Raw genomic sequence first — 19,159 nt, forward strand, 5'->3', positions numbered from 1 at the left:
GTGTTTCTTCATTCCATTAAAAAGCATCAGTTTGTATTTGCTACATATGATAGCGCCAACAGAATATTTAATTAGCTCAAATCTAAGGCATTGCAGAGGATACACAGGCTTTATCAGAAGCTAGATTAGCTCTGTGCCACCAGAGGGCGACCTAACCTAATTATGTGGAAGTGTGAGACTCCAGAGGGGTTAAATTCTAGAGTGAGCCCTAAATGGTTGAGGGGCGGGAAAGGAATTACAAACAAGAACATATACAATGGAAAATTAGAATAAGCACACACAAGCCTACAATTTTCCAAGTCTTCCTAGTCATAGTTTCTTGCTTCCAAAAAACTTGTTTCATTCATTAAGGACATATATTAACTGTTTGCTACCTGATATTTTAAATGGCTTGCCTTGGCTATTTTTAATCCTTGCTATTGCCTCATTGCAGGCGGTGGTCATCATTTAAGTGTTTCTTTAGGTTAAATAATTATGTAGAAAGTAACGCACTGCAATATTTGTAACTCACTGCCTAAGATGGAAAGGAGGCCCTGAGCCGCTCCAAACACACAGGGACCCTCATGAGGCATCGTCCCATTACCGTCCCTATTCGCTTCCCCACTGTTATTATAGCAACTGTGCTCTCATGGTCTAACCCAAATTCCTAGCAGTATAGTACAAACCCACTTTCTCCTCTTTTGTCTTCAGTAGTGATGGGAGCAGCTTGTGACACATCCAAAAAGTTTTGTTATATCCTTTCCTTGGACTTTTATTCTTCCACTGAAATAATGTGCATTCTTTTTAGCTTATTTTCAGACATTATATGACATTGCCACTTTCTTTCCAATTTTCCTGTTATTTTGATGCTCTCTTTTAAAACAATAGAATTGCTTGTTTTAAAATCATTATAACTAATAACAAAAATAGTTATTCTGGCTGATTTCATTTTTAGTTTTCCTCTCGTGGTGTCAAGCAGGAGTCCATCTGTGTGCCATTGGTGAAATGGTGGTGTTTACTTTGGTTTTCATTCAAACACATATCAGAGCCAGCCATTCAGTCTGAGTTCATCCTGCCTTCTATTCCTTCAGCAGGCGAACATGAAAGCAGTCTCCATGCCCGTCTCCAGACAAACAGCCTATCGCTGCCTGAAATCGGTGCTTTGATTCTCAAATGCAGCTACTGGGCAACTCACAGTCCCCTGCGTACTGAAGGCAGTTTCCTAGGCAGACCACCAGCACAGCCCAGACTGCAGGGGCCTGTGAGAGGATGAACCTCTGAAGTTATGTGGCTGCTGTCCCGAGTGGTGTACACGTTTCTCACCGCATTCATCCCTAAGACTATCTCATGGAGACAATCTTTCCTGGGAGACAAGTCACGCAGCGGTTGCAATGGGTGTGACAAGCTTCCAAGCTATGTGTCGCACTGCAAATATGTGGGCATTAAGGAGTGTGTTTTCCTGGCTCCAGACCCGAAAACTAACTCTGCCCAAGATAACTAGCTGCCCCAGGACTCAGGGCAAACAAATAAACATGCTGCCCGGCCAATGCTGTGTCCTTTCTGCTCTAGCGACAGAAGCTCCTGTTAAAACACAAACACAATCTTGTTGGATAGAAGGGGATTGTCGCAAACTCACGCACAGCAGACGGTCAAAGTGGAGGCATATTTTCTTTAGTGAATGAGAGATTCTTTTCCTCCTTCTATTTTCATTCTTTGGGCTTTCGATGAGGATGAAAAAGAAGCAAGACATGATCTGCTTTTTCCATTCCCATTCTTAGCAAGGGCAGTGGCAAATAATTGGTCTCTCTAGAGCGTAGCATATTAAATATTAACTACCAAATAAGAACAGAAAGTCTCTTTCCAGCCCCATGATTCTGCCTAACACAAAAAAGTAGTTAACATTTTTTCAGATCTTTTGCTGTGTCAGGCACCCACGCTAAATAAGTACTTGGTATACATTATATCATTTAATTTTCACCACAGCCTTTTCAGGTAGTATTACTGTTATTCCCATTTTACAGATAGGGAAGTTGAGGCCGGTCGAGTGTAGGAAATTTGCTCAAATTCTCACAGCTGGTAAGCTATAGAGATGATCTTTGAATCAGCATTTGTAACCATACTCTAGTCAGGACTTGAACAGTGTACTAGAATAGAGCATGTACACAGATAGGACACATTGGGTTCTATTCACCAGTCATAAATCTTCACTGAAGAACTTATGCTGTAAAAATAGGTGTCATATCCTGCCAGTTTCTCTAACTGAAGGAAAATTCCAGAATCTGATGGGCTTTGTGGTTCTATGGACCAATGAAAGGCACCAGGCTGCAGAGAACAGGTTCCAGCTTGAATGGTGCATGGACCTTTCTCCTGTCTCTATCCCTCACCCACTGAACTCACATGACAGCTGCAATGGCTGTGGGAGGGTGGGTATCCCAAACTGCTCAGGTTTTAGCCTTGAGGTGGACATTAATCTTCTTGAGCTGTAAGACAGATGCCCCCTTATTCTAAATTAATACATTTTATACAATTGAAGATTAATAGATATCAATCAATCCATACCTACAGAGTATGTATCCGGCATTCAAAGTCTTGCTGGATTCTGTAGAAGATAAAAAAATGTATATACGCAACATGGCTTCTGGTGTGAATTTAGCCATTAGCAAGAAGGAGAGGACTCGAGGTTCCATGGCCACTCTAAGCTGTTCCCAATTCCTGGGGCCAGTCACCCATAAAGGCACATTTTGCTTTTTGTTTCAGCAAGACCATAATCAATGGTATACAACAGTGGTTACTCAACAAGCTTTTTGCTCTTAGGATTCCTTGGACTCTTAAAAATTGTTGAGAACCCAAAGAGCTTTTGTTTATGTGGATTATATCTAATAATATTTACCACATTAAAGATTAAAACAGGCCAGGCGTGGTGGCTCACGCCTGTAATCCCAACACTTTGGGAGGCTGAGGCAGGTGGATCATGAGGTCAGGAGATTGAGACCATCCTGGCCAACACGGTGAAACCCGTCTGTACTAAAAATACAAAGAATTAGCTGGGCGTGGTGGCGGGCACCTGTAGTCCCAGCTACTCGGGAGGCTGAGGCAGGAGAATGGCATGAACCCAGGAGGTGGAGCTTGCAGTGAGCCGAGATCGCACGACTGCACTCCAGCCTGGGTGACAGAGCGAGACTCCGTCTCAAAAAAAAGAAAAAAAAAAAAGATTAAAACAGATCACTTAAAATATTTACTTATAAGTTATTTTAAAATAATGATAATACATCCACATGTATTTTATGAAAAATGACCGCATTGTTCCCCCAGATTAGTGAGAAAAATGTCATTGTTTTAGATTTTTAAAAAATATTGTATTGAATGGCCTAATAAAAGACAGCACAACTCTATCTTCTTCTTCAATTATAATCTGTTGTGACATGTTGTTTTGATTCAAGTATATAAAGAAAATATGCTTCACCTGGGTATGTAGTTGGAAAAGGAGGATCTAGCCAACTTCCTGGAAGTGTCACAGAGACCCCTAGAGGTCCTCAGGCCACACTTTGAGACCAGTTATCATTATGTAGGGTGTGGGCACAGGCAGCTTGCATGGCTTGACATCAGCCTATGACCATGTATTGGTAAAAATATAGAGATGTGGTATGACTCTGGGTGTCCTACAAGGCAGCTACCTGAATGGCAGGATTTGAGAAGCATGATGAGGTCCTCCTGCCCCAACTTATCTCCCTTTCACTGGCTCCTCACGGTGCAAGAGCCTGATGATTAGTTTAATCTTTGGATGAAGACACTGAATGCTCCAATTTAAATTCAGATTTATCGATCATCCTTTAAATAAACTTGTATTAAGTGACATAAATGTGCCAGACTTGGAGCTAGGAACATAACTGTGAATAAGAGAGAATAATAGAACAATTGATTAGTCAGTAGTTTCCTGAGAGAATGGAAAATAGGATAAGCAAGTGTTGATTGTATGGAGTGGCAGAAAAAGTCTAAAGAGGATATTATCAAGGCCTAATTCAGGCCAAACTAGAGGTGGCCAGCGTGGAATGACTTGAGGGATATCTGGAATTCTCATCTGGGGAAAAATAGTATCTTTGAAAACTCAAATGAGAAAATTCACTTCTTCTAGTTATTCAATTCTTTTAAAATGAAAATATGCCTCCCTCTCCCTATCAGTATAAAGACCACTATCAGAACTATTGGATATTCCTGCCTGCTGTGTCATTCAGGACTCAACAGAATACACACACACATACACGCACACCCCACACATACCGATTTACTGCAAGAAATTATGCAACAGGGAGGCTAGGCATGTACAAATCTGTAGGGCCAGCTAGCTGTCAAGAAGGGCAAGCTGGAAACTCCCGGGCAGGAGACGATGTTGCAGCCTTCAGGCAAAATATCTGCTTCTGCAGAGAAACCTCAGTTTCAACTAATTAGATCAGGCCCACCCAGATTATCCAGGGTAATCTCCTTTACCTTAAATTGACTGATAGTAGATATTAATCACATCTACAAGATGCTTTCACGACATGCCTGGATTAGTGCTTGGTTGAATAACTGGGGATCATAGCTTAGCCAAGTTGAGACATAAAACTGACCAGCGCATTACTTTATTGTAAATTTGTCAACTTCTCCCTCCCTAAAAAGTTTTATAAATTAAAAAAATTCAACACCTAGGGACTAAAAAATGAAAAGAAAAATACAGAGCAGTAAGTGTGAAAGAGAAAGCTGGTCAAGAGGTGGGGAATGGAAGGAAGAGAGACAAGGAAAGCCTGGAAACTGCCACAGAGAGACATGCAAAATTAGAGAGGGGTGAGGCCAAGGGACAGGAACAGAGAGGAAAGGGTGACTGTTCCGGAGTCTAACTGCTCTTATCACTAACTTTAAATTAGGAATTCAAGAAATAATCATTATTCATAACTCTTCATTTTCCTTATTCTTGGTGCTGAATGGAATCGCTGTCTGAGTTTGCCAGGTAGGAAAATATAACTCTTGGAGTTCAAGTGACTGGAAACTTACTAACTTTAAATCCTAGCTGGAGCTGGCCTCTGGGATACAGCTTCCCCATTCCTGCACTCTCTGTTGAGACAGGTTTGGTTCTTGCAAGTTTGCCTAGGGAAAATGTGACCTGTCTCTTCTTTTGATCAAGGTCTCGGGCTCTGTCGTCAGACCTTGCGGAAGGAATCCTTTAGGATGGTCCCAGTGAACTCCACCTCTTGATATTCATGCCTTTTGTGTTATCTCCTCACTGTTAGTGTGGGCTGAGGCTAATGATTTGCTTCTTATGAATACAATATGGCAGAGTGATGTGATATCACTTCTGCAATTAGGTTTGCATCTTGCTTTCACTCTCTGTCTGAATCTTCCCACGTACTTGTTCTAGTGAAGCAAGCTGCTATGTTGTAAGTCACCTTATGGAGAGGCCCATGTGATAAGGAACCAAGGATGGCAAATGACTTGAGTTCTGTGCCTCAGTTAACTCATTTGTAAAACGTGGACAGTAATAATAATACTGACGGCATAGGGCTATTGTTGGACTAAATGACTTAATACATGTAACCACAATAGTGCCTGGCACACAGGAAATGTTAACTTAATACTACTACTACTACAGATACTGCTCTACTATTATCATTCAAAGTTCAGAGAAAGATCACCGTGTATATCCTTCTAGAGAAAAGCACAATGTTACTGCTGGGCAATTAAGAATAAATGCTGCCTCTTAGGGATTTAGTCTTAAATTTTCAACATCAGCTTCCCAAGCTTCTGCTAGCTTCATGCAATTCTAATCTTGGAATGGCAATGTCCTCGTACATAGATGGCCCCTGAGAGCCCAGTGCCTTGCTGAGCCCAGAATATTCAAAAAGATTTCCAAAGTATTTGGAAAATATCTTCCACAGATATCTTTTCCCATTTGTTCTTTTTATCACTTTGTGATTTTTGCCCAAGGATTTTCAGTGCCTGGTCAGGGAGTTACCTACTAAAAAAAATAGACAGGACGTCTGGCCTCAGAGACTGGCGAGGAATCACTTAAATGGAATGCTGAGCAGAGACTGCACCTGCCCTGTCATTGATCTACTCCAGAATCTTGCAGTGCTTTTGCCTCAAGGGATTCTGACTGGGCTGCAAGGAGTGGAGGTGTCAGACCAAACTGAAGGGTCATTATTGGTCATGTCTCTTCCCTTAATTGTACATCAAGGCTAATATTTCACCCTCTCTACTTTTCTTTCTTTCTTTCTTTCTTTCTTTCTTTCTTTCTTTCTTTCTTTTTTGAGACGGAGTCTCGCTCTGTCGCCCAGGCAGGAGTGCAGTGGCGCGATCTTGGCTCACTGCAAGCTCCGCCTCCGGGGTTCACGCCATTCTCCTGCCTCAGCATCCCGAGTAGCTGGGACTACAGGTGCCCGCCACCACACCTGGCTAATTTTTTGTATTTTTAGTAGAGACGGGGTTTCACCATGTTAGCCAGGATGGTCTCGATCTCTTGACCTCGTGATCCGCCCGCCTCTGCCTCCCAAAGTGCTGGGATTACAGGCGTGAGCCACCGCGCCCGGCTTACCCTCTCTACTTTCTAAGCTGTCTTTTTAGGAATGAATGAATGAATGAATGAATGCCTCAATGATATCTTTAACACATCTGTTATGACGAAAGGAAGCTTCAGGTAATGAGTATATTTGATTTTTTAAAAACCTGCCAAAAGGTAACAGATGGAATGTTAAGTAATAGCTAAATAAGCCTTGCAATTTGGCAGAAATGGGCCTGAACTCAGAGTTCAAGGAATTCTTCTACTTCTAGAGATCCAAGAATGCCATAAATGTACCGTCTGTTGACCAAGGCAGGGAAGCCGTCACTCAAGTGGATTTCAATCTATTCTCTTTTGTCCCTTCCCAAACTGCTCTCCATAAGCTTGCAGCAGTTGCTGTGTAGCCTTAGAAGTAGTATCCATAGCTGTGTTGATAATGAGGAAGAATAAACAACCTCTAAATACAAGTGCTTTGGATCAATCTGTAGGATCTAATTTGACTATCTCAAATCTAAAGTAATTAAAAGAGTGTTTTTTTCTTCTCTGCTTGAACTGGAGACATTAAAGCATAGTGATTTGGTTTGGCTTTAAAATTAGATAGACTAGAGTTTAAATCCCAGTTTAGCTGAGAACCCTTAGGGAGATTTCTTTTTTGTTGTTTGTTTTTTGAGATGGAGTCTCGCTCTGTCGCCCAGGCTGGAGTGCAGTGGTGCAACCTCGGCCCACTGGAAGCTCCGCCTCCCAGGTTCACACCATTCTCCTGCCTTAGCCTCCCGAGTAGCTGGGACTACAGGTGCCTGCCACCACGCCCGGCTAATTTTTTGTAGTTTTAGTAGACGTGGGGTTTCACCATGTTAGCCAGGATGGTCTCGATCTCCTGACCTCGTGATCCACCCGCCTCAGCCTCCCAAAGTGCTGGGATTACAGGCGTGAGCCACCGCGCCTGGCCGAGAACCCTTAGGGAGATTTCTTAACCCTTACTCTCAGTCTCCTCATCTGTAAAATGGCAGTAAAAATGCCTACTTCACAGGGTTGTTGATAGCTATTATCATGACATGAGAGAGAATATTTAAGATGGAAGGGCAGGGCAGGGGTAGAGAGAGGCTGAAAGCTGGATCTACCTCTGGAAGTGATGATTTTTGAAGAATGGCATTGCCACTCAGTAAAGCACTTTGCCTAGTCCAGCATAACTGAGGGGTTGCATGAAGCAGCAGTCCCGGCCCCAGGCCTTCCACATGACAACCAGCATCTCAATCAGGGGAGCTCTTGGGCCCAATCATTGTATCTTTGCCTCTGTTCTGCGAGCCTAAAAAGAAATCATCCCATAGGGCTAAGCTTAATCTTGTTTACTCATGGGAGCTCCTTCTGACCACCCCAGCCAGTGGCAGTCTCCCTGGACACTCAACTTCTACTCCACTCCCTGGACACTAAACTTGCATTGCTGCTTACTTTACTGTACTATGTTCATATTTTGTCTTTGAAACTAAGCTGCAGTTCCTTGAGAGAGGTAGATTTTTATCTTATTTGAATCACTCCCAGTGATAGTATACTCATTACCTGAAGCTTCCTTTCCTTATAACAGGTGTGTTAAATATACCATTTTTATGTTCTTTGAATCACTCCCAGTATTCACAAATGCTAAGAACTGTGGTCTGCGAATTGGTCTGTGAATCCCTAAGGTTCTGTAGAGCTGACTCAGGTACCTCACCTACTATGAGATCACTGGGCACCCAGTGCCAAATCCTGGGACCCCCATCCACATCTCTCCCTGCAGCTTCAGCCGGAATAGCCTGTTTTCATAGGTTTTGCCTTTGGTTGTCAGTGGTGATGATGACGATGGCATATTTATTGAACATTGGGTTTCCTCCCATTGTTGGGTATTTGGCAGCCCAATTTCCAACTGCCCAAGGGCTTTCTCTGGCAGCTGGAGCAGGCTGAAGGTGCCAGAGAATTAACACCCTGGGAGCAGCCTTCACCCAGTGACTGACCGGAGTTAGCGTGTAAATACCCCAGCTTCCTTGTTTTTCTGAGGGTGACTCTGAAGTGCATGTTCCTCACTAGTTCCCAGAGTTCCCCAGTGAGACTGGGCTCCTCATGCACAGTGGTAACCTGCTTGATAACTTGCTCCTTACTGGCTTCCTTCCCTTTCCTGTCTCACTTTCTCACTCTTACTGGTACTTTCTGGGATCATCTCCGAAATCAGGGTCTGCTTTTGGAGAAACCAGACAGTAAATCAGCATCTGCTCATTGCCAGTCACTGTTCTAAAAACTTTATAGATGGCCGGGTGCAGTGGCTCACGCCTGTAATCCCCGCACATTGCGAGGGTGAGGCCGACGGATCACGAGGTCAGGAGGTAGAGACCATCTTGGCCAACATGGTGAAACGCTGTCTCTACTAAAATACAAAAAATTAGCTGGGTGTGGTGGTGCGTGTCTGTAGTCCCAGCTATTTGGGAGGCTGACGCAGGGGAGTCACTTGAACCTGGGAGGCGGAGATTGCAGTGAGCCGAGATCACACCACTGCACTCCAGCCTGGCAACAGAGCGAGACTCCATAAAAACAACAACAACAACAACAAAAACCCCAAAACTTTATAGAGATACTGACTTTTCAATTCTTCAATCACCCTCTTAAATTTGTTTTTAAATTTTACTTTCCTTTTTTAAATAAGAAAATTGAGACAAGGCAAGGTTAGGTATCTTACTCAGGTTCACAAAGCTAAACAGTGTTGGTGCCAGGATTCAAAGCAAAGGGTTCCAAATTGAAGAGACTCTGAAATGTGCTGATCCAGGTAGGTACTCTGCCCATTGGATGAGAATCTTAGCTTCCTTGCAGAAGTCCTTGGCAAAGCTCAATTTCTCTCATTAACTCCTGAATCCTGTCTTTTGTGTTGAAGTGTTTTAGGTCTAGATAACCTTTGTCTGTTGTTTGAAGGCATCTCTTTATCAGAAGTGTTAGTTTTTTTGTTTTGTTTTGTTTTGTTTTTCACACACCAAACTCAGTTGTGGAAGCCAGTAGAGGGGCAATGCGGCAGGGAGAAGTGTGTGTCCTGATGTCTTGACTGAGTGACTCATTATTTCTGCTGGTTCCCTTGCCAGTGTCAGTCATTATTCCTCCAAGGATGGTGGTAGCAATAATAGAGATAGAAAGGCTGGGTGGAAGGAGAAGCCAGTAGGTCTGGAAAAGGAGAGCTCATGGGGAGGGTACTTACTTACAGGATAAATTCTGTTTTAGTCATGTTGCATTTGAAAAAATGGTGATACACACAGTTGGAAGTCTCTAACGTACAGTTAGAAAAGTAAATCTATAAGTTGGAAGACCTGGCAATAAAGATCTGAGCATAGAGACTGTGGTGGCTAAAGTCATGAAAGAGGATAAGATGAGTTTGCAGAAAATGAAGGAGGTTCAAATTTGGAATCTTACGGAATGTCCATTTCTGATGTCAGGATGAGAAAGAGAGTTCATCAAATGAAATTAAGAAGGAAGGGTCAGAGAGGTAGAAGAGTCTGGATAGTGCTAGGACCTGGACCCCAAGGATGGGGAGTAGTTTCAATAAATAGTAATGAACCAACAGGGCCAAATACTGAAAGGGTTGAGAAGAACAAGAATCACAATTAAAGGGTGCTTAAGGTGTCTCAGCGTTTGAGGCCATAGACTATAATGTTGTGGTAGAAACTAAGAAGTGGAAGGATATGAAAAATGTGAAGTAATGTGTAAGTCATTGAAATGGTTTGGCTGTGTCCTCACCTAAATCTCATCTTGAATTGCAACTCCCACAGTCCCTACGTGTCATGGGAGGAACCTGGTGGGAGGGGATTGAATTGTGGGGGCAGGTCTTTCCTGTGCTGTTCTCATGATAGTGAATGAGTCTCACGAGATCTGATGGTTCTAAAAACGAGAATTTCCCTGCACAACTCTCTCTCTTTGCCTGCCGCCATCCATGTAAGATGTGACTTGCTTCTCCTTGCCTTCTGTTATGATTGTGAGGCCTCCCCAGCCACCTGGAACTGTAAGTCCATTAAACCTTTTTTTTCCTTTTTTTTGTAAATTGCCCAGTCTCAGGTATGTCTTTATCAGCAGCATGAAAATGGACTAGTACAGTCATGCAATTTAGTAAATTAATATTTTACGTTTGTAAAGGGCTATTCTAAAACCACCTCAACATGAGATTCACCAATCCCAAAACCTCCTCAACACACTGCTTTTACGTGTAGTAAGTACTTAAGTGAGTGAAGTGATTAAGCTCAACCTTAATTTTATTTTCCTTTTTGTTGTTGTTGTTGTCTGTTGTTATAGTTTTAAAGAATAGTCAATAATCCCTTAGGGAACAAGCACTCTAGGTGGTCACTAGCGAATTCTCACACATGTGTTAGCCATTTTTAAAAGAATTAGACTACAGCAAATTCACTAAACATTATAACTTTATAGAGGACAATATTTGATGATTAAGAAGACACTCCAGGATCTTGCTCTACGTCTGGGTCATTACACTGAATTTAATTATGAAGAAAGCAGGGAAGATAAATACCAGACAAGGAGCCCAGAGATCTGGGCTTTGATCCCAGCTTTCATCAATTCAGTTCACAGTTTACCTTAGGGGGCCTTAGTTTCCTCATCTTAGAGTGAGGGGTTGACTCTATTGGTGATTCCCAAATCCGTGCTGGTCTTGATGAGGTTTTCATCTCCTTTGCGGGAAAAGGAGAGAGAGTGAGTGATAAAGAGAGAGAGGCAGAGAAAGAAAGAGATTATGTAGTGAGTTATTCATAAAGTCAAATTTATTCTTAATTCTAAGATTTGTCCTTTTTACTGTCTTATGTTAAAAAGTCCTTTCTTTTATACAATGGTAATAGCCATTAATTAGCAGTTTGATTATCAATGTGCTTAATATAGCAACATAAAAACATGGCGACCCCATGATACAACTGAAAATTGTACATTTTTACTGGTCTATGCACTCATTGAACTTAGACTCTACATTCTCAATTCTAGATTGTATGATAAGGTACAAATGTGGTAGTTTAAGGTCTCTGACTTCTGTTTGGACCTCAGATGAGAGCAATGGGAGCCGCCCAGCAGCACTGCAGGCCTCCTGAACTCTTAGAGTCCACAGCATTCTGCCATGCATGTTGGCGACAACAGCAACATTCTGACAATGAATTGCAAGGCAGAGCTAACATCCTAGGACACTGGAGCTCTGAATACTAAGAGAAATTGTGTGTCCTTTAGTGCAGAGAGAACAAGGATTTGCTTTGTTAGATTCCCTGAATTATTTTAAAGGAAATTTCACTAGCTCAAAGATACTGGAAATGAAATCTGCTCAGAACAGGCTGCAGGGACAAGTTGAACCTGGGAGTTGGCCATATAGTTACATATAGTTACCCTAGAACCAGCATAAAAGTCATTTACCTACATTTTTGCCTACTGAAATGTGGGTCTTACCCTGGCACCTGAAATAAATGACAAACAACTGTGTTCATCTCCTTTCCCACTGTGTGCCCACCTATTTCAGCAGAAACTATTAAAACTGCAGCGAATCAGAGCAAATTGTTGCTGGCAGCAGCTTCAATAAATCTGTGCCACTGAATTACAGGAAGAATTAAAATGCAGAAATTAGAAGTCAAAGGCATTGAGTTTAGTGTGAGACTTTTCTGATTAGGTATAGTTTCATAAGCCACTAGATCTCAATCTCATAAAGCCCAAGGGAAAACCTGAGGGGGGTGGAAGGTGACAATTCCACCTTCCAGAGGAAGTCACAAATTTCAATATGCCATAGCAACAGCATACATCTCTCATTAAAGATGCAAACACAATACAGCTCAGAACAAGCTCCCTAGGAAACAAACACAGAAAAGCAGTGTTGGTGTTCACCATTAACTTGCAACACATGAGATCTGCCCGGAATGTTTTGCTTATTGGGGCAGGAAATCGTTTGCTGAAATCAGAAACATTGTGTCTTTTTTTGTGTGAGTAAAGGCCTCATAAAAGTCGAATAAGAATAGAACTTTAAGAGAGGCAAGAATACAAACAGACCGGAAAGGCAGGCGTTGGAAACCAACACAAAGGAGGACAGGGACTGATCTGCAAGGAATATCTAGGTGTTTTGTGCTGAGGAGTTTTACAAGACATTCTGCTAAACATTCTAATCACCCAGTCATTTAATCTTTAAAATACACACAAAAGTGGGTATTTTCATAAAATGAAAACAGGCTTTGAGAGTTTAAATTATTTGCTCAGAATCATACAAATGGTAGAGTTTTGCCCAGGACTCAAACTCTAGTGTTTCTAATGTCAAATGTCTAATTTCTAATGTCTAATACACAATGATTACAGTATAAATTTACTGTTAAACAGAGGCTGACCTGCAGGGAAATGCAAATAAACTACTATCATGCTGGTGGCTTAATCTATTGCTTTAACAACCCTTTCCAACTGGAGACTCCTTGAAGATGAATCAGCTCAATGGACGGCACCTTGCAAAAGATCTGCCTCCTAGGCTTCTGCAAGTGTGCTCAGCTTGCCTCTATCTCTGCTGTGCCTCAGAGGCTGCCCCAGCCCCGCTGGGAGAAAGCCCCCTCTTTGAGTGATTTAGTTTCCGGAGCCTTTCACCAGAATGGCATATTAACTTTTGCCTTATAATGTAATCCTCTAATCTTAAAACATCAAAAAGAAAAAGAAGGAGAAGGTGAAAAAGAAGGAGTAGAGGAAGGAGAAAAAGAAGAAAGGAGGAAGAGGAAGAAGAGGAAGAGGCGGAGAAGGAGGAGGCGGTGGCAACGACGACATTTCCATGTGTTCAGCTTCAGGAAGGTATCAGTAAGTGGATCCTTGCCTGTGTTAAGCAGCTGCGATGTCCGTGGCTTTTATAAACAAGATAATGCACTTATCATCAGAAAAAGAAAGATTTTTTTTTGTACCTGTCCCCTGTCTATTTTAGAAAGGAATCTGAATCAAGGATTTTTGGTATGGCTTCCAAGTTTTAGGACAAAGGTATATTAGTATACCAATTTAGTAGCTTATTATAAAGATCTTGGAAACAATTGATAATTTTTTCTTAACATTAAAAAATGACTATTGTAAAATGTGTATACCATCGTTCCTACTGACACCAAATTAAAAGCAGGTGTAGTCTCAGGAGCTCTTTCTGTTCACAGGCTTCCCTGGTGACAATACCTTCTTGCCTTGGAACACCTGAACAAAAAGCAGAGAAAAGTGTTTTTTTTTTTTCTTTTTGCTAATGAAAAACATAAATAAGTCTTCAGTCAGTATATAATAGTACTTGTGTATATGGTGAGATATTTTAAAAGATGGTAGCTAGCAGAGTCAGCTCCCTCAACTCTACAGTTCTTTCCATCATTCCCTTTTATACGTTCCTTAGGCAAATCCTGAGTCAATGCAGACTGAAGCCATGAGTGCAATTAATGGAAGAAATGCATTTTCAGCAAATGGATGACTCCTATAGTTAGGAAGTGAGGCTGAAATGGATATTGGAGAAAGATTTAGTGTTGTGTAGAATTTAATATATTGCTAATAACATGGGTGAAGGCTATCTTTATCAAGTGTGACCTCTTAGCTTCTGTGTCTCCAAGCATGGGAAGTCCTAGCTTGTTAAAGCTTAAGCCTGCCTCCCCCATGGCTAAATGAACAAAGATTTATGAGACTTTTAACCAGAATGAAGGGGCCAGAGTCTTTGGACAGCAAATGGAGTGAAGCTAACTGGCCCTCCTAGAACTGAATCCATGTCCTTGGCCTCATTGAGACCACTTGGGCAACTGGTTACCATGAATAATACAACATAGCAAATGAGATACTGACTTATATGAGTGTGGACATTTTCATTAGCATTTTAAAACTATAGCAATATTACTGTTAAAACACAAATAAGAGGCCCTCTTATGTGAGAAAATCCTCAGGACCAATACTTTGAGAACCTGCCAGAGGAGAAAATAAATACATGAATTTTATTTCAATAATCAATATTGAATAACAATATTTCAATGTCAGGCCTTTAAAATTGTATATGTAAAAGGTATAAAAGTGCTATAATGATAAAAATGAAAAATTTCTGATTTGGCCCCCACTACAGGCTCTCCACCTGCTGTTGATATTGGCTGCAGAGTGCCCCAACATTCAAATACAGCAGGCTTTGAGGTCTGACTTTGAACCATGCCAGTATCCCAAAGGTATTTCATTTCCCTGTCGTGTGCACCTAATTGAAGTCATAATAATGGCTGATAGCTTTCTCCAGAGGTTTAGAAACCCGGGAGGCTTTGGGTTTTTCTTACAAAATGTAGTAGCTACAGTACCCTCTAAGACCTAAGGTCCAAGTCCTCTGGCTCTCTACTAAGAGTAACTGGTCTTGAGAGAGACTCAGTTTAAAATATAGGCTGTGTGGAAGCAAACCCAATGTGTATGGGGTATGGGGGCATGGAGGTGGTGTATGAACCTGATGTTTTCCACTTTGCTGTTCTAGAAGCAAGGCAGTATAGTGGAGAAAGTACTGAAAAGTATTGAGATTGTTTTACTCCAAGTAAGAGGAGATTGTGTGACTCCTTTTACTAGATGTATGAATTTAGACAAGTAACTTACTATTAGTTTATTCTCTCCCGGTCTTAATGGGTGAACTAATAGCAAAACAAGTATCAAAGCACAGTGTCTGAACTACTATTTATCTATACCTGTATGACTACAGCATCATTATTGGTGCATCTTTGGGAAATCTTAGAGAATGGAAGAAGTACCAATAGATTTCAAATAGAAGTAAATGTCCACCTGCCCCAGTTTACAGTCTGAAACAACAGCCTGAGACTCTTTTATAAGCTGAGCTCCAGAACAATCTTAGATTTTGATAATTAAACAGCTTACTCTGGGGAACTCTAAAGGGACACAAAGACCATCAGGAATCCAAGTGGATGCACCAATGGTGTTACAGAACTCCATTCTTACTTCTTTTGTGGTAGGGTTATTTGACTGATGCGGGAGGTGGTGTCCCAGGTTACATATCTGTATTTCAGTAAAGTATGTAAGAAAGGCATTTATAGTAGCCCTATGAACAAGAAGAAATTTGGGCTGCAAAATAATATATTTATGTAGGTTATTTTTTAATTATAACTTTTATTTTAGGTTCAAGGGTACATATGTAGGTTTGTTACATAAGTAAACTGCATGTCATGGAGGTTTGGTGTACAGATTATTTTGTCACGCAGGTAATAAGCATAGTACTCAATAGGTATTATTTTTCTGACTTAGGTAAGTTCTTGATCATTAAATAAGCATAATCAAAAGTATGAAAGTTAACCCAACAGGGCCTCTATTAGTATTCTGAAGGTATGCCATATCACAGGTTAGTAATAATTAGCACCTTGCCTGGCATACTCTAGCTTTAAAAATACCTTAAAGGTTCACATATAGAGACATCAATACATGATTGGGTATTATAATTGGAAGGAATACACACACACACACACACACACACACACACACACACACATATTTTTGAGACAGAGTCTCGCTCTTGTTGCCCAGGCTGGAGTGCAATGGCATGATCTCGGCTCACGGCAATCTTCACCTCCCGGGTTCAAGCGATTCTCCTGCCTCAGCCTCCCAAGTAGCTGGGATTACAGGCATGCACCACCACGACCGGCTAATTTTGTATTTTTTTTTTTTTTTAGTAGAAATGGGGTTTCTCCATGTTGGTCAGGCTGGTCTCGAACTGCCGACCTCAGGTGATCCACCTGCCTCGGCCTCCCAAAGTGTTGAGATTATAGGCGTGAGCCACCGTGCCCACAGGTACCCAAGCACTTGCATGTGATCAAGATGGAGAAGAGCTGACTTTTGCAGTTCACGTGGGAGGAAAAAAGTAAATCTAGAAATTCTAGTTAACTCCAAACACAGTGAGTGTCATTAGTGTTTCTCCAAAAGCCAATCCAATATTAGGCTGCACATAAAGACTGTCCAAAACAAGGACGGAGAGCACAACAATTCAGGAAGAAGACCACCTGGAATGCTCATATGGCCATCAAAGATGACATAGGCTCTGGAAACTATACTACAGGGAAAGTTGGGGCTAAGAAGAACCTTGAGCCAGGAGAAGAAAAGAGTGGATGGTGGGCCATAGAGGCAAGCATGGCAGATGCCTTCTAAGAGGTGAAGGGCCACAATGTACAGATGGTTTGACTTATTCTAGGCGGGTTTCAGAAGAGGCACAAGGCCCAAGCTGCAGCCTAGAAGGTAGCAGTTTGAGTACAATACAAGAAAAAAACATTTTTCTTTGCATTTCTGATGTTCATCAGAACATATGGGACGGAAGCTCAGGAAAGAGATCTTGAGGTAGCATCAAGAGATAGATGTCGTCCACAAGGAGGCGGTATATGAAGCTGTGAAATGGCTTGGGGTTTCCAGTGTCTTCCACCATCATCAGCCCAGAATTACCACCTTCCCAGTTGCACTTCCTCCTAAATCTACATCTCTGGTGCCTTTTGCCTTGAACAGTCTCTTGCCTCGGAGCTTCTCGGCCATCAAACAGAAGGGGGCACCCTGCACCGTCAGTCAAGGCAAGGACCAATCTGGCAATCCCCAACCATGGAAAAGGACCTAAGGCTGGGTGGGATGTAGGAGCCTTCCAGGACCTGGAAGGGAGCCACCTGTAACTACTCTTTACTCCCTTTAGAGTCCACAGGGCTGGAACTCTAAATGCAGAATAAGGTTAGGGGTGGGCAGAGAGGAAGGGTTGTGATGCCACCTGACTTCCAAATTGAGGATGGCACAGGATCCCCCAGAAGCTCCCTGGGGTACAGAAGTCACAGCAACCCTGGACAATCCAGGGGTTTGGTAAAGTGTACTTACCAATTTTGAAGAGGGGAAGGGGTTCTCTTAAGGTGTAGAAAGGACTATCCAGGGAGTTGCAAACTTTGTTGTAAGTGGACAATCACCCTCGCTCCTCACTGCACCGTCTTCTCCTTGCCCAACAATGCACGCGGGTCCTAGCAAGGTATTCGAGTCCAGATCGATCTCTCTCTCTCTCTCTGTCTCTCTCTCTCTCTCTCTTTCCTCTCTCTATCTCTCTGTCTCTGTCTCTCTTTCCTCTGTCTCTCTGTCTCTGACACACACACACACACACACACACACACACACACACACACACACACAGAGGCAAAGTGGGCAAAGCGGGCAAAGCGAGCAAAGCGAGAGGGTTGGTACCCAGTCTGGGCGCGCTGGAGCTAAGCAACTGGCCTTTGTTTGTGAATTGGAGCAGTTTAGGGGACATCCTCCGGTCGCCGCGGGGCGCGCGCCTCCGCTGAGTGTGCGGTGCGGTACCCAGCGGTGCGGGGGAGGCTCCACCGCGCCAGCCCAGGGCCCCCGCACCGCCCCCGCCAACTCGACGCGCCCAGCGTTGCGCTCTCCACGGAGCGGGCGGCCGCAGCGCACTTGGCTGGGGCGAGAGGCGAGAGGGGTGGGCGGACTGCTTGGTTGGCGTTGGCGCTCTGCAGTGCAGTGGAGTGTTAGCCCAGCTCCCTATATGGTCGGGGATTAGCTTGGCGCTGCTGAGGCTGAGGCTGAGCCAGGAGCCGGAGGAGGAGGTGGAGGACGAGGACGAAAAGGAGGAGGAGGAGGAGAAAGAGCGCAGCAGCAGTCAGCGCACGCCGAGCGGCTGCCGGGGGAAGCAGAGGCGCCGGAGGCTGGGGCACCGCCGACGCCTCGGGAGCCATGGCCGAAGGGGGAGAAGGAGGCGAGGACGAGATCCAGTTTCTGAGGACTGTGAGTCTCCGCGGCGGGGGCGAGGCCGTGGGCAGGTGGGGAGGAGCGCGGAGCGCGGCGAGGAGGGGCTGGCTGCGCTGCGCCGCGGTGCCGGGCGCTTTCTCCGCACCCGCGGGCTGCAAAGGCGGACCGGCCACCTACCCGCGGGGCCGCGAGGGGCTGCGTGGGAAGGGGCACCATCTCCTGCCTCTCCCTTGTTCCCCTACCGCCACCCTTGCCCCAGGCCCTCCACCTAGGACCGCTCGCTCTCCAGGCAACTTGCTACTTGGTCTGAAACCCTTGATGCCCAAACTTCAGCCGGGGTTTGTTCGCGGTTGTCCTGACCCATAAGATCGGCGTTGGAAGCCCTCGCCCCGGGGTCGGCCCTCTGACACCTCCATACTCCACGCCAGCCCCATTCCTCTTCCAGGGCGCCCCCACGCACAGGGGAACCTCCGGGAAGGAGCCAGCGGGGCAGGGGGGAGTGTGGGGAGCCGGGTCGGAGAAGCGGGCGCAGGCGCTTGGTCCTAGCCCTGGGATCGCTCGGAGGGGAATTCACCCAGTGCTGCCCCTCTCGTGTTAAGCCCCACGCCGGCAACTGCTGCTGGAGCCTGACTTGACTGACTGCCTGTCGTGTGTTCGAGAGCTGTGGCTTCTGCTCCTGGCTCCCGCGAGCCCCGCAGGACAGGGAAACCCCAGTCAGTGGCTCCGCGTCACTCAGGTCCCCTCCTTGACACCTGAGGGCGCTGCTCCGTCCCAGATTTGGGGGTGAGGGGGCGAAGTCTGTTGCAGCCACACCAGCCTTGCCCTGTAGGAGATAATACAAAGACTTTCAGGGTGGACGGCCACCCGGAGGGGTGGGGGCATTGGGGATGCATCCTAGCGCTGATTTCAGCCAAGTGACCTTGAGCAAGTCGCATA

At 44.1% G+C, this 19,159-nt stretch overlaps 1 protein-coding gene and 1 long non-coding RNA gene across 10 annotated transcripts in view; one reads left to right on the forward strand and one right to left on the reverse strand.

Annotated features, from left to right (window-relative positions):
• Positions 1-10,911: 10,911 nt before the first annotated feature.
• LOC104002245 (uncharacterized) lies at positions 10,912-13,693 on the reverse strand. Its single transcript, XR_674444.3, has 2 exons — positions 13,594-13,693; positions 10,912-11,193 (listed from the first exon to the last, which is right to left on the reverse strand). It is a non-coding gene; the product is annotated as an uncharacterized LOC104002245 (long non-coding RNA).
• Positions 13,694-18,061: 4,368 nt separating this feature from the next.
• The window catches only part of RYR3 (ryanodine receptor 3), a 563,725-nt gene continuing 562,627 nt past the window's right edge, over positions 18,062-19,159 (forward strand). For 8 of the 9 annotated variants that reach the window (XM_016927893.4, XM_016927892.4, XM_016927890.4 and 5 more), the window contains exon 1: positions 18,120-18,259. In XM_016927893.4, coding sequence (XP_016783382.2) covers positions 18,209-18,259 — 51 coding nt within the window. In that variant the 5' untranslated portion in view covers positions 18,120-18,208. Of the gene's footprint in view, positions 18,260-19,159 lie in introns of all 9 variants that reach the window. The other variant, XM_016927886.4, reaches the window with a different exon arrangement.

This window comes from Pan troglodytes, chromosome 16, assembly GCF_028858775.2.
Source record: "Pan troglodytes isolate AG18354 chromosome 16, NHGRI_mPanTro3-v2.0_pri, whole genome shotgun sequence".
In the NCBI taxonomy this organism is placed as follows: Eukaryota; Metazoa; Chordata; class Mammalia; order Primates; family Hominidae; genus Pan; species Pan troglodytes.